Source organism: Lissotriton helveticus, chromosome 8 (assembly GCF_964261635.1).
Source record: "Lissotriton helveticus chromosome 8, aLisHel1.1, whole genome shotgun sequence".
Taxonomy (NCBI): Eukaryota; Metazoa; Chordata; class Amphibia; order Caudata; family Salamandridae; genus Lissotriton; species Lissotriton helveticus.
Genome location: NC_136069.1, coordinates 733,948,388 through 733,965,767, shown reverse-complemented (window position 1 = coordinate 733,965,767; position 17,380 = coordinate 733,948,388). Strand labels below are relative to the sequence as shown.

Below are 17,380 nucleotides of genomic sequence, written 5' to 3'. Positions count from 1 at the left end.
AAATTACTATTCCCACTCCAGAGGGTGCAACAGTAGGGAAAGCGTTGGATAGCGTAGGGGTAAAAATTACTATTCCCACTCCAGAGGGTGCAACAGTAGGGAAAGCGTTGGATAGCGTAGGGGTAAAAATTACTATTCCCACTCCAGAGGGTGCAACAGTAGGGAAAGTGTTGGATAGCATATGGGTAAAAATGACTATTCCCACTCCCGAGAGTGCAACAGTAGGGAAAGCATTGGATAGCGTAGGGGTAAAAATTACTATTCTCACTCCAGAGAGTGCAAAAGTAGGGAAAGCGTTGGATTGCGTAGGGGTAAAAATTATTATTCCCACTCCAGAGGGTGCAACAGTAGGGAAAGCATTGGATAGCGTAGGGGTAAAAATTAGTATTCCCACTCCAGAGAGTGCAACAGTATGGAAAGCGTTGGATAGCGTAGGGGTTTAAATTACTATTCCCACTCCAAAGGGTGCAACAGTAGGGAAAGCGTTGGATAGCGTAGGGGTAAAAATTACTATTCCCACTCCAGAGGGTGCAACAGTAGGGAAAGCGTTGGATAGCGTAGGGGTAAAAATTACTATTCCCACTCCAGAGGGTGCAACAGTAGGGAAAACGTTGGATAGCGTAGGGGTGAAAATTACTATTCCCACTCCAGAGGGTGCAACAGTAGGGAAAACGTTGGATAGCGTAGGGGTAAAAATTACTATTCCCACTCCAGAGGGTGCAACAGTAGGGAAAACGTTGGATAGCGTAGGGGTAAAAATTACTATTCCCACTCCAGAGGGTGCAACAGTAGGGAAAACGTTGGATAGAGTAGGGGAAAAAATTACTATTCCCACTCCAGAGAGTGCAACAGTAGGGAAAGCGTTGGATAGCGTAGGGGTATAAATTACTATTCCCACTCCAGAGGGTGCAACAGTAGGGAAAGCGTTGGATAGCGTAGGGGTAACAATTACTATTCCCAGTCCAGAGGGTGCAACAGTAGGGAAAGCATTGGATAGCATGGGAGTAAAAATTACTTCCCACACTACTCCCCCTTTAAGACACAACACACTACATATACAAAAAAACACAATTAATATAAATTTCAATTAATCAATTAATAACAATTTATATTATTAAATTGATGTAATTATAAATGAACTAATTAACACATATTAATTAACAATTAATTAACAATAAATACCAATAAATAAATACAATCTCTTTAATTATTTACATTTAATTATATCACACCCTATTCCCCTATAAACACACCACCCACTACACATAAGTAAATCACATCATTTAATCACTTATTATATAATTACCAATTAATTATTAATTAACAATAACAACAAATTAAATATATTATCACATTAACTCTAATTAATTTAATTTACTATTTAATATTATTTAATTACCAATTAATTAATTAACAATATCTATAACATTAAATATATTAGCACATTAACTCTATTTTTTAATTAACTAATTAATATTATTTAATTACCAATTAATTATTAATTAACAATAACACTAAATTAAATATATTAGCACATTAACTCTAATTAATTTAATTTACTATTTAATATTATTCAATTACAAATTAATTATTTAACAATAACAAAAAACTAAATATATTAGCACATTAACTCTAATTCATTTAATTAACTAATTAATATTGTTTAATTACCAATTAATTATTAATTGACAATAACAATAAATTAAATATATTAGCACATTAAATCTAATTAATGTAATTAACTAATTAATATTAATTAATAACCAATTAATTATTAAATAAAAATATTTACAAAAATATATTAATTACTTAATTATTATTAAATTACTTCCCACCCTATTCCCCTATAAACCCACAACCCGCTCTGATACTAAAACGCAAAATGTAAACAAAATTACTAATTTTCAAACATACATTACAAAACATATTTAACAAACATATAAACAACATAATAAAATACATAACACTAAACAAAATTTAGATATTAGTAAATTTCGATATTAGTAACATACATACCTTAAAAAACGATATTCTGTCTGTCGATATTTTACACATCGATATTCTAGTAACATACATAGCTTAAAAAACGATATTCTGATTGTCGATATTTTACACATCGATATTCTATACCATCGATATTAAAACATCGATATTATTGTATATCGATATTTTAATTTCGATATTTTGTCTCACTACTGCTGTAAAGGTGTTTTGCAAGGTATCTGAAACTGCATGTATTCTTGCTTGCTGCTGGTAATGTTTGTGGTAATGTCAGAGAAATCAACAGTAAAAACACCAAACCACAAAACAGATCCCAAACAGCCAAAGAAACGGACCACACACTGATCTGTCAGAGAAGCCCTTCTGGCACTAATAGATTGCCCTACAAGTCTGTCCTACTGTGGCAGTGCCTATTTGTCACTGAGTGACCAGAGCTTCTAATGTCACTTCATGAAAGTACATGTCTATTTAATCAATGACCAGGCCTTGGTTTTACAGTCTGATGTGATTGCATGGGATGTTTTTCAGGTGCTCGCGGTGAAACAGGCAAGAAAGGAGTACAACCAATACCGGAATCCCTTACGATGGCAAAAGGTCTGAAAGGAGATGGTGGCATTCCAGGTGAAACAGGGTTCTCTGGACAAAAAGGTATGAATGCACAGTAAATGGTGAATTGTAAGCACTGCATATGTTTTTCATCAACAGCCCGTTTGTGCTACAGCTAATCAGTTATTCTCAAGTCAATGCTTCAGTCTCACAGTCCTTTTCCGTACAAGGGAGGAATAGTAAGTTGAAGGAAATCAGTAGAATCAAGTGCTGAGATGTTTGTCATCCGGTTTCAAGTTTGTGAATAGAAGGTTACTCACAGATATCTGCGGGAGATGCATTAATCCACTGAGCTATCACACTGTAGTGTTTAAGTTGCTTTATTTAAATCTGGAAATCATCCACAAATATAGCAGACCTCTCCTATTAACTACCAACCCCTTGACCTGTATCATTCTCCCCTCCCTATACTAGAGGGCAAATGCTTGTCTCACGTTTGGGAACAAAAAACATCCAACCTCTGCTCAAGAAACTGGTTCTCCATTTTGTGTATTTTAAAATATGGATGGTGAGTGATCCAGAGCTTGGCCAACCCTCTCACCATTATTATCCGATAGACCTTTTTGCGAAGACTGAGAGGTAAAGGGAGTTAGCATTTAATCAAAAAAACTGGTTAACAGTGCAACCCATTTGGCTACGCAATAAGGACTAGGAATCAGTGACTATAGTTAAGAAAGTTTATTACAAGTTAGTAGTCCGGTTAAGGTAAAAATAACTCAATGCCATGCTGTAAAGGTACAGAATAACAACTGTATAAGCCAACCTTCTAAAGAAGTTGAGGCATACCAGAATAAGGCAGACAAGGAGTTAGTCACAGCAATGCAAAAGATCAATAACAGAATTTGATGCTCAGAGTAGAGTTTGTGGTTCTCTCTATCTTCTATACATGGGTGAAGGCTAAAATCATCTATACTAAGTCCAAACTAAAGAGGATGGTTTAAATCCTAAAAGGATCGAAATAATCTAGTAAATGCAGAAAAATAGGAAAATGCGGAACAGTGCGGGAAGGTGTCAGCATTTCAAAAGCTCAATCAAGTGTCTTCTTGGAGAAATGAGTGTTAGCCTAAGCCACAATCAGTAAGAGTATAAGGAAATACGTATTGAGGTCTACACCTCTCAAAGTGCAAAGGAAAGTGGCAAATCCTCAGACAGTGTGAACACCAGTTATTACCTGGAAAGTCTCCAAAGCAACACCCCTCTGTTCGCATTATTAGGGGATCCATTGTCCCTTCTATTTTCACGTTGTGAGCTGCAACATTCACCAACTATCCTAGGCTAAACCTGGGAACGATATTGTAGAAATGACCGAAGCAGTCACGGGTGAAGGATGAACAAGAAGCTTTATTGAATAAGATGAGTCAACAGATACGAAACCCCAGCCACAGCTGGCTCCCCTCAAGCGCCCCGTCCGGAATCTCCCGGCGCTCGCCCTCGAACCCTCTCGACAGTGACATTCTAAGTGATGTCACTGCCGAGCGTTCCAAGGTGGTGCAGAGGGCAGGGGTGACAGTCGCAGTGGCAGTCCCAGCAAGGTAGGAAGATACCACACATCCCCCTACCCTACAAACTTTAACACATGCAACATCGGAAACAACACACCAACATGGTGAGCAATTACATAGTCACATATTGATCCAGATGTTTGGGGCGTCTCACCACCCTCTGACCACTTCTGCGTGAGGCAAGAGGTTCTCCACAACACACCCTCGCGGGTAGGCTCCCTTCCCCCCGGGTCAGCACCTCCCCCATGACCTCTTTATCAATGACCTCGGGAGGGAGGTGGCATTTAGCCACCCTTCCAAGATTCCAAATCTTCCCCTCCTGGGTCTTTACCGCATTTTTGAACAGTTTTACAATCTTCGTTGGTTTAGGGAATTCAGACCTATGCGCTCTGCCTGTAGGTGCTCTGATTCTCACTGTGTCCCCTACCTTGAACCCAACCTCTTTCACCGAGTGTAGTCTGTCAAACCTTTCTTTCCTCTCTATCATGGCTTTGTGCTGCTTGTCCAGCCCTTGAGTTTCTCTAGTGTGCCCTGTCCACCCCTTCTGCCACCCCATCCAACCTGGTGATAGCTTCGTGTTGGGCTTCCTAGCTCTGAGTAGTTTGAAGGGGGTGAACCCCGTTGTTTGGTGAGGAGTTAGGCGATACGCCTCTAGATGTTTTCTCATCTCCTCTTTCCAGTTCAGACCATTGGTTCTTGCCAGTTGGATGCCTTCTTTGAGCGTTTTATTGAATCTTTCTACCATTCCGTTGGTCTCAGGGTGGTACAGTGCGCAACGTTTGTGCATAATCCCATTGTTCTCAAGGAATTCCCCCATCTCTTTCGAGCAAAGCTGTACCCCATTGTCCGTCAGGAGACTACTTGGTAGACCTTCTCGGAGAAACAGTTCTTGCAGGAACTCAATGACCACTTTTGTGGTTATTTCGGACACTATCTTCACCTCTGGCCACCTGGAGTACAGGTCCACGAGCACCAGGATGTAGGGCGTGCGAAGTTCACCTGCGAGCGGCCCTATTATGTCCAATGCCACTTCTTCCCAAGGCCCCGCCGGTGGTGGTCTGCATTGCATGGGAGGTGTGTATTGTTTCAGGACTTTGTCACTCGTGGTGCATGGTATACAGTCCCTGACTTTTCTCTCAATCATGCTGTCCATGTTTGGCCACCAGTAGTCTTCCCGCTTTCTCTGCTTGGTTTTGGTGATACCCAAGTGTCCCTCGTGGGCAAGATCAATAAGATATTCCCTTAACACGCTGGGAGAGATCAGCCTTGTGCCCCGGAACAGACACTCATCGGAAATGGATAGTTCGACCATGACCATCCAAAACGGTCGTAGGGCGTCATTCTGTTTGTCTTGGTGATTCCAGTTACCCTTTACCTTCTCCATCACCATCATCAACAGGTCATCGTTTCTTAGAGCTTCTTTCCAATTTACCTCACCTACAGCTCCTTGGGTGATCGCGCATACTTTTTCTGCCAATGTCTCGTCCTGATCTTCGCCGTTGTCTCCGTCTACTAGTTCTTCCCCCATTTCACTCACCATTCGCGAGAAGCAGTCCGCAGCCAAATTCTTGGCTCCAGGAACATATTCAACATCAAACGTATACTCCTGAAGGTTCACCACCCAGCGTCTGATCCTACTAGAGATGGCGTCCAGTCTTTTTTTGTTGAAGACCTCTACCAGAGGTTTGTGATCCGTCCTCAGATTGAACTTTGCACCCCAGAGGAAGTCCCGGAATTTATTCATGGCCCAGTGCACAGCTAAGGCCTCCTTCTCAATCACAGAGTAGTTCGCCTCAGACTGCTTGAGAGATCTCGATGCGATGTCTCCTCTCCTCCCACACCCATCTGGGTCAGGACCGCTCCTAGTCCCTTAGAGCTCGCATCAGTCGTTATAACCGTTTTCCTATTTGGTATAAACGCTTTTAGGCTAGGTGCTCCTGCTAGGGATTTCTTCACCTCATTGAATTCCCTCTGGCATTCTTCATTCCACATGAACTTCACATCTCTTTTCAGTAGTTGGCGTATGGCGTACGTCCTGCTTGCAAAGTTCTGCACAAACTTGCTGTAGAACTCCAGCATGCCCATGAATGATTTGATTTCTTCCTTATTTTTTGGTGGGGCCAACCCGATTATGGTGTCCTGGAGCTCCGCTTTAGGCTGAATGCCTCTCGTCGTTATCTTGTGTCCCAAGAAATCGAGCTCCTCACACCTAATCCTGCATTTTTCTCTCTTCACCGTTAAGCCCTGTTCCCTGAACCTCGCCAGCACTTGTCTTAACCTGTTGTCGTGTTGTCTGTCGTTTTCACCAAATATGAGCACGTCGTCTTGGTAACACAACACACCAGGGATGACGCTGAGAATGTTACTCATCAGTCTTTGGAAAACCGATGCAGCTGAGACCAGGCCGAACGGCATCCTCTTGAATTTGTAGGCCCCCATGGGTGTCACGAACGCCGTAAGCTCTTGGGAATCCTTGTGAAGTCTGATCTGAAAATAGGCAGAGGTCAAATCCAACGTCGAGAACACTCATGCTCCTTCCAATCTGCTCATCATTTGGGCGATGTTGGGTAGCGGAAACTTGTCTACCACGACCTCTTTATTCAGTGCTCTGAGGTCTATGCACAAACGGACTGAGTTATCCTTTTTCCTGGCTGCGACGATCGGCGCCAGCCACTCCGTTGCTTCCACCGGTTCAATCACCCCTAGGTTGCACAGTTTCTCAAGCTCCGCTCGGACTGCCTCTTGTATGGATATGGGTAGGTTTCTCGCCTTTGCCACCACTGGCACAGCATGCTCCTTCAACTTTATTTTATGTGAGTAATTCTTGAGGCACCCAGGTTCCCCGCTGAACACTTCCTTAAATTCTTCTTCAATGTTACCAGACTGCACCTCTATTTCCTGCACTAAGATTTGTGGGGTTTTTTTAGGGTTGAGGTATACTCCCAGATCCTTTTGTGCTTGCCAACCTAGAATGTTATCCCCTACTAGTGATACATATATCTTGGAGACTGTTAATCTGTCTTTCTACCCCACAGTGCCCCAAAAGTAGCCCTTCATATTGATGGGACGATTCCCATAACCCCCTGGCCTGATATCCATTTTGTTCAGTTTTAGTTTACCTTTTTTCACCCCTTCAAATTCCTTAGCATTGATGATGGTGATTTTAGAACAGGAATCGAACAGCGCTTCTAAACCAGTCTCTTCAATTGTTATGCTGTCTTTCGGATAGCTAACTTATCCATCTTGCACTTGTAACACTATCTCATCACACACACTTGTAGCACTTTCTTTTCCCTGCTTCTTGTATCCCTGACCACTCCTACAGTACTGTCTGAAGTGACCCTTCTTACCACACTTGCTGCAGGTATATTTCAGTGCGGGGCAATTCCTGTCATTCTCCATGTGTCCTTGCTTGCCGCATCTATAACAGTTACCTTTAAAGCTCCACCCCCCTTTGCTCTCTCTTTGTTCTTTCTGCACTTTCTTCTGCTCTTTAACTGCTAACACTTCTTCGCTTTCTGTCACCACTTCACTCACTTTGACTTTATTCTCAACAACCTTATTCTCGCTGTCTTGTCTTATCTCATTCACACATAGCATCATGTGTTCAACCTGCTTGGCTATGATCAATACCTCCCTTAGCGGAGGATCATCTTTCAGCCATAATCCCTCCCGCACCCGCTCTGTCCTACATGTCAATACAAACTGGTCCCTGATCCTTTCTTCACATGCGCCACCAAACTTACACGTGGCAGCTAATTTCCTTAACTCTGAAACAAAATCTTCAATAGATTCCCCTTCCTTCTGTCCTCTCTTGCCAAAGTGGTACCGTTCCATAATTGTGCTAGTCTTGGGAAGGTAGTGCAAGTCAAGTTTTTTCAGGCTAACTTCAAATTCATTCAAACCCCTTGCCTCCTGCGCACCCAGATCTGGGAGATGGTCCAACACTTCTTCACCTTCTGCCCCCATGTAGTATATATTGTCCTTGGTTAACTGTGAGCCTTTGCAACATTAATAAATGGAAAATTTCAGTGGATGCTCTGGCTCTCCGTGTTCCTTGTCAAGGTTTTTTTCTTAGGCTCTCTATCTTGAGTACAGTTTTACATCTATTCGTTTGAGAAAACAACCATGAGAATGTACCTGCAAATGGAATACAGCACATACATACGGGTTGTGCAAACGACTCGCCAGTCCTGGGTGTTACTAAAATACCAGCATTATTATTTGCAGACTGCACCCTTTCGGTGTCGAAGACCCCCAAGGGCCTTGAAAGTTTGCTTGACAGATTTAGTTTATTTTGCATAAGCTATGGGCTAGCCATGAATGCAGATAAAACAAAATGTATGGCAATCCATCCCCATAAACAATTTTGCTGAACAGTTAGGTTGGGGGGAGACAATTCAGAGAGAGTTATAGACTGACTATCTGAGCATTTGTCTGTCTAGTACCAGTTCAGGGAACAGCCAGGATATTAAGAGTTGGCTTCTTCTTAAGCATAGGATTGCTGCCACATTGAACTTTGCCAAAAATTCCACCCAATGTCTCCACTACTGGAAATTCGGAAAGCCCAAGATGCGGCCCTGGCTATCGATGGTTCCAAACTTTGGGGCTATAGTAATATTTTATCCTTGGGGATAGCTGGAAATAAGTTCTTGAGGGCAGCACTTAAACTTCCCCATGGTATGCCATTAATTTTCTTTAGAATGGACCTGAACTTTCTTCCAATCAATGTCAAAGTTAGACTAAAACTTGTCTTATATTGGCTGACATTATGGCTGGTCCCTGAGCTGGAATGCTTCAGGGATGGGCTAAGGGATTTTCTTTTAATTCCCTGGTGTGTCGCCACTCTGCAATGGCTATGTGATGTTAAGCAGTCTCTTTTTGCACTGAGATTCACCGATTTCTGGCAACGCCTGCAGTGTATCCCCACCTCCTCTATCAAGAAAGTAAAATATGCTTTCTGGGAACACCAGCGGAAGTAGATAATAACATCAACTAGTCATGGTAGTGCAGTTGAGTATCTGTTAACTCACAAATGTGAGCCAAAGTTTGAAACCTTTTTAGACGTGATTAGCACACCATTTATTGGGTCATTGTATATAAGTCTTAGACCGGGTACTTTGCCGCTTGCATCTTTTACTTCTTAGTGGAGGCTCCGTTTGGAAGCTAGTGCAGCTTGCCCAGCCTGTGGGACCAAAGAGGAAACAGATGCTCAATTACTTTTGTTTCTGCCCATTATTTGCTAGACAATGGAGACATTCAATTGTGTCTATGTGCAGTTATCTTGAAACGCATCTCTGTAAACAAGCCTTGCAAATTTGTAGGTCAGATACTGCGTCATGTGTGGGTTTTTTTATTGCTAAATTTCTAAAAGCAATCTGGCCTATCCATGCAAGGATTGTCAAGCAAGTAGTAGCTGTTAACTCCGAACATTAGAACTAGCTTGTCTCTATGATTGTTGTGAGCGCACATTTTACCAAGCTGGGTGGCTGGTCAGTAAGTCTAACTTACAAGGTTACTTCTGTACTTAGGTTGCCGTGGCATCTGTTTTAAAAACTGCCCCAAACATTGTAGAATTTTGGTGGGTATTGGTGTGGGGCTTTTAAGGGCAAAAGGGAATTGTTTATTTAGGGCCTATCAAAATATTATTTTGATTTATTCTTGTGATCTAGCAAAATGACACCTTTTATTCTGCTTGTATTACCTTTTAATGTTTTGTTCCTACTTCAAAGCTTGACTATGTATGATGATCCCATTCTACAGCAACTTTAAGGACTTTGGATGTTTGACCTGCAAAACTCCTTGTCTAATGGATCCAGTTTTAGATTGTAATAGCCAAACGAGCACTGTCATGTATTTTTAAACTGTGTTGCTTTTAAGATCTTCGACCGAACTAAAGTACTTAAACTCGAATACAGCATTTCATGGAGCAAGAAATGCAGGCCATGATAGGACAAGTTTAAATATTAAATCAATGCTGCACATTCAGGATACATGTGCACATTCAATCACGAATGAATGGGACATGCCAATATAAAAGATTCATGTTACACATTGCATACATGTGAAATAACTTGAGTACAAGTATATGAATGGGACTAAGAACTACATTATAAGTGCAAATATGAAACATTAGTGCACACATTAGATAAGCCTTTCTTGTTTTGAAAGTAAGTACATTTTAATAGTTTGAGGATGTTTTTTATCAAATCTGTAAGGTGTATATATCATTTAATAATGTTAAGACACACAGTACATATAATTCCAAATTCTCCAGTGAATGCACTTTAGTATTAATGTCAAGTGCAACACTTTACGTTAACATCGTTAGGACACACAGAGTACATGTGCTAAGAGCACATATATATTGCGTATTTGAGATGTGTAAGGATGGAGTCCAGATTACGTTGCTCCCTGAGAAATATGCAAAAAGAACAATTGATGGAAGGAATGCTGAACAATGTCAAACACTCACCCCCAGTACAGAGATCGGAGCCTCAATCCATTGTTTTATTGCTCACCACACCACCCCAGTTTGGACCTAGCCATACTCAAATCAGTCTTGGCCCTGCTTCACATGAGAACAGTCCAGCACGAACTGCCAAGCCAGATCCTCCCTGGACCAGAAACTAGCATCCTAGGACCAGTTTCAGGGTAACACCCCTCATCAGCCAGGATAGCTTGAATCCAGTGGCATGGCAAGCACAGTACCCACTTCTGGGCATCAATCTCATATGAGAAGAAACAGACCTTCAAACACTGGTTTCCAATATTTTTTGAACTCATTTCATGAAGATTTTTGTAACTATTTTTTTTTATGTTGGAATGGGCCTATCAAAAATCATACACACAATTTATGCTGAAAATTGTAACATTCAATGGAATAAAACCGTAAACATGAATATGGAGACACAATAGTTCTAAAAATCTATTTAGATGGCAAATGTAGCTTATTGAAAAAAAATAAAGAATTTTGCAAATCATTCCATACAGATTTCATAGGGGAGCGTACCACAACACTACCTTTCATGTTATCTCTAAAATGTTGGCTTACAGATAGGATGCAAGTAAATTAACTCTTTGCAGTGAAGCATTATGAACAAAAGGCGCACAAGAAGACCTATAAAACTAATGAAGGGGGATGAACGATGTATCTTTATATTTTACAGATTTTTTGAGGGGTTTATTCCAGCTTGGTGCACACAAAAATATTCCTATTTGCATATTTTAAAAAAAAGCTTTTAAATTACATATTTACACTGAAAGATTGAACATTAAAGAGATCAGGAGCTTTTGGAATTAAGACTAGCAAGAACTTTGCTGAACATTCCACCTGTCAAACATCTCACATTTACTGATTTCTATAGTCCTATATGCTGGACCTAACCTACAATATTTAACCACATCCATTGTTAACACACCTACTGCACTGGTAGATACATTGAATTCTCAAGGATACAACTATTTTGGCGAAGTGGGGAGGCCAGGGATTCAATATCAGGTCTCTGTCATCAGGTTAAGAACCTTAGGCCGCTTCACAATGGTATTTTAAAAGTCATAAGCCTACTTCATGTAGTTTTCTCACTTTTTTATGCGTATGTTCTAATTGTATGGATGCATGACTTTTAAGCGATACACAAAAACATTTCAAAATCTGCACAACTGAGTCCATTAAAACCATAGTTGCATTTGTATATTTCATATCTCTAAACTGGAGGTTTTTGTACTGATGCAGAATGCAGCACTCATAGAAAGAGGAAGTAAGAAGAAGAAATAAAGATACTTCTCCTTGTTACACCTGGTTCAGGGAGGTGTAGCATGTTGGCGCAACCCAAGTTTTACTCACCTTAGTAAATCTGCGATTGCGTCAAAATCCATGGATAGATGCATGGCAACCTCCATCTCCCACCCATGGAACACCTCCCTAACACAAAGCAACGCAAGGCAGCACTATGCACTTCCTTGTGCTAATTTGTATTTACTAACCAACGCAAAGCCATACAAAGTGGCTTTGCCTGGCTTCGTAAATCTCTAGAACGATTTTGCATTGGGGCTGTGCCACAAAAGTGGCACAACCCCAACGCACAATCTTAGTAAATCTGCCCAAAAGTGCATCTCTTATCTACAGTGTCAGCAAACCTTCCCTCATCTGTTCCTGTCTCCACAACTATCTCCGCCAATATGAACTCGCCAGCATGCCTCTATCATAAAATCTGTTCCCCCTTACAAACCACTCTCTCACATTTCAGATGTCCACGCTGATACTTTTCATATTTACATAAGCAACTAGAAATAATCTGAATGCCCCATCAACTAACTTAATATATATATACCTACATTTTGATGATAATCAGACATACCAAAGCATGGTCTGTGCCTTCTGTCATTTTATGTCCAAACTCTCTCCAGTCATCACATAGGTGGTACACCTGTCAGGTGTGTTGATCCAGTCCTATTTTGATTTATTTCTGACACTTGCAGTATAGAGTTCCCCCTAATATATTCGGGCCAGTGTGAACCAGAATGAAAAGACCAAGAACCAAGACGGATTTGTATATGGTTGGTCCATGTATGGCCTGAAAGAATGGGTTAAAACATGGCACAGTGGAATGCAGCTTAAGCATCTACCAATGACTGAGACTTATGTAAGCAATCCACCCAACACCTTTTGTTTCTTAGGGATGTTATACTTGCACCACTCATAAGATAGCTTAAGTTCTCTTAATTTAGCTGTGTTAATGTTTCAGGTTTAAAGTAGTTACCTCTTTCTTTACTACACTTATAAATGTGATGTTTAATTAATATTTATATGTATATGTGTATATATATATATATATATATATATATATATATATATATATATATGTATATATATATCTATATATATATATATATATATATATATATATATATATATATATATATATATATATATATATATATATATATATATATATATATATATAATTTGTTTGCGTAAATGTGATTCAGAGTCTTGTTCAGGTTTCTCGTAATACATGAAAACGTTCATCAAGCAAACAGAACAGCCTGCTGGTGTCACTGACGTCTTCCATCTTGACGTGTGCTTCTTGCAGGCACTAAAGGGATGCCTGGTGTCCCAGGAGAGTCCGGATTTCCCGGTTTGGCCGGAAAGCCTAGTACTGCAGAAGGTGAAAAGGGTGATGTTGGTCTTCCTGGTGTACCTGGCCATACGGGCACACCTGGCCAGGCAGGACCTCCTGGAATGAGAGGCTTCCCGGGATTTTTAGGAGACAAGGTATGTATTTAACAATGTGATAAGTTTAGGCCTGAACAAAAAACACTGTTGTTTTCTGTTGGCAACAGACAATTGGCCGCCATGACAGACAATTGGCCATGCTTCACAAAAACAATAAAGCCACTTTTGCCTAATCAATAATTATTTGGAAATAAATATACCTACAATTATAAAACTGTACCAGTTCACCATGTAACAAGACTCTGATTGGAACCAGTTGTCTAGATCATCGTTTGCTATTAATGGTGCTTCTGAATATTGAGTAGGAAATGATGTAGTACCTTAATACTGTAGCCATAATATCAAGTACAAAAATATTGACCAGCAAGTGTGCGTTTTCTATATCGAACTCCACATCTTTGTACCTTGACTATATATCTTCAAGGTACGGCGATGTGGAGTCAAGAATAGTAAATCTATGCTTCCCTATAAAATAAATCCAGGATTTGTACAGCTCGACAACTCACCCGTGAGGGTCGCAAGGTGCTGAATTGTACGCATGGGGAAATGAAGGGATTTGCCCAGAATAACAGTATGTTGACGCTGACACGAGACTCAAACCTGGTTCCCACCGGCCTTGAAGTGTGCAGCTCAGGCCGATATGCCACATCCTCTTCTCTACTTCTTATTTGCACTAACCTTTCAATATTTATTTCCTCGATATTTTGGCTACAATTTTAAGGTAAAACAATAGTCCCTACGCGATTTTCCAGCCTGCAACCCTTTTACTAAATTTGCATACCGGGGAGTTCAGCTCTCTGGCCTCATGGTTCTGCATACTGGCTGCAAGCTGGTCACCAAATGCTCTGTTAACAAGCCTAAAGTTGTAACCAAGATAGTATATACTTTCGCTTAGACTAAGATTACTGTGACTTATCTGTTTTAAAAACTCATAAAAGATTATTACAGAGATGTGATATGATATGTATGTAACCAAGAGCCACCTGGAATGATGATGGATGTCGATTTACTAAAATGCTGGGAGTAGCTAAAGTGTTATCCTGCACCCCTTGACCCACTGAAGGCAACAGATGATTAGCAAACATTCCCTCACTTTTCTACTTAGCCTCTTATTAGTTGCTGATGAACTACATTCAGTGAAACGATAGAGAGCCAGCAGGTCTCTTGAAATGTGCTTTCCTTTCTATTCTGCTGCTGTCTACATGACAGGGGAGTCCGGATAAATCCAGAGGTAGCAAGGGCCCAATCTGGGTTACCAAAGGACAGGCAAGAAATATCAATATCCCTATTTGTATCTGCATATACATTTTAAAAGGTATCAATTATTATTATTATTATTATTAATAGCATTTGTTAAGCGCATGGTTGCACAAAGAACAGTGCGTCCCCGCGCTGAAAATCCCAGTACTCCTCAATCAGCAAACTAAAAGAGGGACAACACAAGGCCCTGCAGAAAAAACTAAACTAATTAACTTTGGGGAAAAGAAAGGTTTTCAGCCTCTGTCTGAACCTTGCTTCGAGTGGTTCCATCCTCCAGTCGATGGGCAGGTCATTCCAGTCCTTACTGGCCAAGTATCTAAACGACCGACCTCCCATCCTTGCTCTGTGGATCCGAGGGACCACTAATAGCATGCTGCCCATTGACCTAAGATGGCGCGAGGGACGATAGATGGGAAGCAAATCCTGGAGATATAAAGGTGCCTTTTTGTGAGCTATGCGATGGGTGATACACATAGTTTTACATTTTTTTTTTTTAATATTTTTATTGAGAAGTTTTTTTCCCCCCTCTTTTTTACATATATATATGCAGGGCACGACAATATTTACATAAATCATGGCATATCGAATTGAACAGAAGCAAATGATATTTGGTGTGAGAGAATAAAAAAAAAAAATACAAAAAAAATAAAAGAAAAAAAAAACCCATATAAACAAATAAATACAGTGATGATTAAGGTACAGACAGGCAAAATTAAATTACAAGCCTTATCCCCCACAATGGATCAAAATCAGCATCTCTTAACTTTTCTTCAATAACTATAATAATCTTCATAACAAATTATATATTGTTCAAACATTTTCAGACCTATCGGACCGTATTCCCTTCTTTCCAACAAGTAATGGGATCCCAGATATGTTTGCCCGTTTTCCTTCCCTTTTTCCCTTTCCTTGCATATATCTCAGTTTCCAGATTGTATATTGATAATAATTTAGCCAACCATAGGTGAAATGATGGTGGTAGTGGATCCAGCCATGCAGAGGCAATGCAGAGTCTCATGACTGCCATAGCTAAGAATAAGAAGGGTTCCCAGCTATACTGGTGTTGTCTCTCCTCATCCTTGATCCCCAGTAGGATGATTGGGGGGGTGAGATGAATGTTTATTCCTAATTCTAGATTTAAAAATCCCTGTATGTTCTTTATAAGTGGGTGCAGATGTGGGCATGCTGCAAATACATGAATTAAATCCGCCTCTGAGCTTCCACATCTAAAACAGTTTATTCCTACTGTCCCCCCCCATTGGGCTATCCTTGCAGGCGTGTGATATAGGTGGTATAATGTTTTATAGTGTTGTGTCTGGAGAGATGCTGAGCATAAAAGTGTATACCCCATTTCCAAAGACATATAGAAACTTTCCTCCCTTATTTCCAAACTGTCTTTCCATTTATTTGCCCATTTTTCAATATCATCCTCTTTTGAGCTTAATAACTCAGCATAGAATTTCTTTATAGTGCATTCCTCGCCAACCTCAATCACTTCCATAATTGCATTTTTGCTGAATCCTGCCGCACCACCTTGTTTGTTATGCAAAAGACTCCTTATCTGTAAATACTTAAAAAACTGTCTTTTATCGATTGCATACTTAGCTTGTAGGTCAGAAAACTGACAGACGCCCTGCTGACCCATTAGGTCTCCCATTCTTCTAATTCCTTTTCTTTCCCATTCTAAAAATATACTATCAGAGACTACTTCCGCGGGGAGATTTGGATTCCCTCTCAATCTGGTGTAGAAATGATACCGCCCCAACCCAAATCTTTTAGTAAAGGCTTTCCAAACTATAAAGGCAGCTAGGAGCGTCTTGAATCGTGTCCTTTTGTAGTAACTAATTTCAGTACATTTTAAAAAGACATTTTCTGCTGCTGGGCCCAGCAGCAAACCATAGATTGCTAACGATCCCAACACATTCCACCCATCTATTTCTGCACCCCCCACTAAACCACCCATGTTTTGCAGGACTGCTGCCCAATAGTAAAACTTTAAATCTGGTAGAGCCCACCCCCCCCCTCTCCCGTGGTAATGTCATAAATCTAAGTGCTCTCCTAGTTTTCCCCTTTGCCCATATAAACCGATTAATCGTGTCTTCTATCTTTTTAAACAATTTAGCTTCAAATAATAAAGGTATTGCCCTAAAAAAATAAAGAAACTTAGGTAAAATCAGCATCTTTACTACATTTGTTCTTCCCACTATTGATAAATGTAAGTTATCTAATCTGTCTAGATCTCTCCGTACATTATTGATTAAAGGTGTTAGATTCTTTTCCACTAAGTGGTCTAAGTCAGCTGAGATAGAAACTCCGAGATATGTGCCTGCCTGTACAACTCGGGTATCTGTACAGATGGTGTTGTGGTTTTTAATTATCTGGGTTTTATTAGTATTAAGTTTATAACCCGAGATTTCCCCAAACTTCAAAGCTTCTATTTCCACTTGTGTAATGGCTTCCATGGGTGTTGGTGTAATTATTGCGACGTCGTCTGCATACGCAAGAATTTTACAAAAACCTATTCTAGTAGATAATGCTTTAATTCTATCACAGGTCTCAATTCTCCGAATTAATGGGTCCATATAGATTGCAAATAATAGTGGAGAGCAGGGGCAACCTTGTCTCGTACCTCTCCTTATCTGAAATTGTGTTGTACTCCCTGCATTCACACGCACAGAGGCCACAGGATCTACATATAGCCCCTGGATAGCTTTAATATACTTTTTTTTTACTCCTAATCTTTCAAGAGTATGCCACAGATAGTCCCAGGAGA

The 17,380-nt window shown here is 40.3% G+C and overlaps 1 protein-coding gene across 1 annotated transcript in view; it reads left to right on the top strand.

Moving 5' to 3' along the window:
* The window catches only part of COL4A2 (collagen type IV alpha 2 chain), a 732,177-nt gene that overhangs the window by 564,733 nt on the left and 150,064 nt on the right, over window positions 1–17,380 (top strand). Inside the window, exons 33-34 of the mRNA XM_078657554.1 lie at window positions 2,530–2,649; window positions 13,205–13,386. Of these exons, the coding sequence (XP_078513680.1) occupies window positions 2,530–2,649; window positions 13,205–13,386 (302 nt within the window). The remainder of the gene's footprint in view (window positions 1–2,529; window positions 2,650–13,204; window positions 13,387–17,380) is intronic.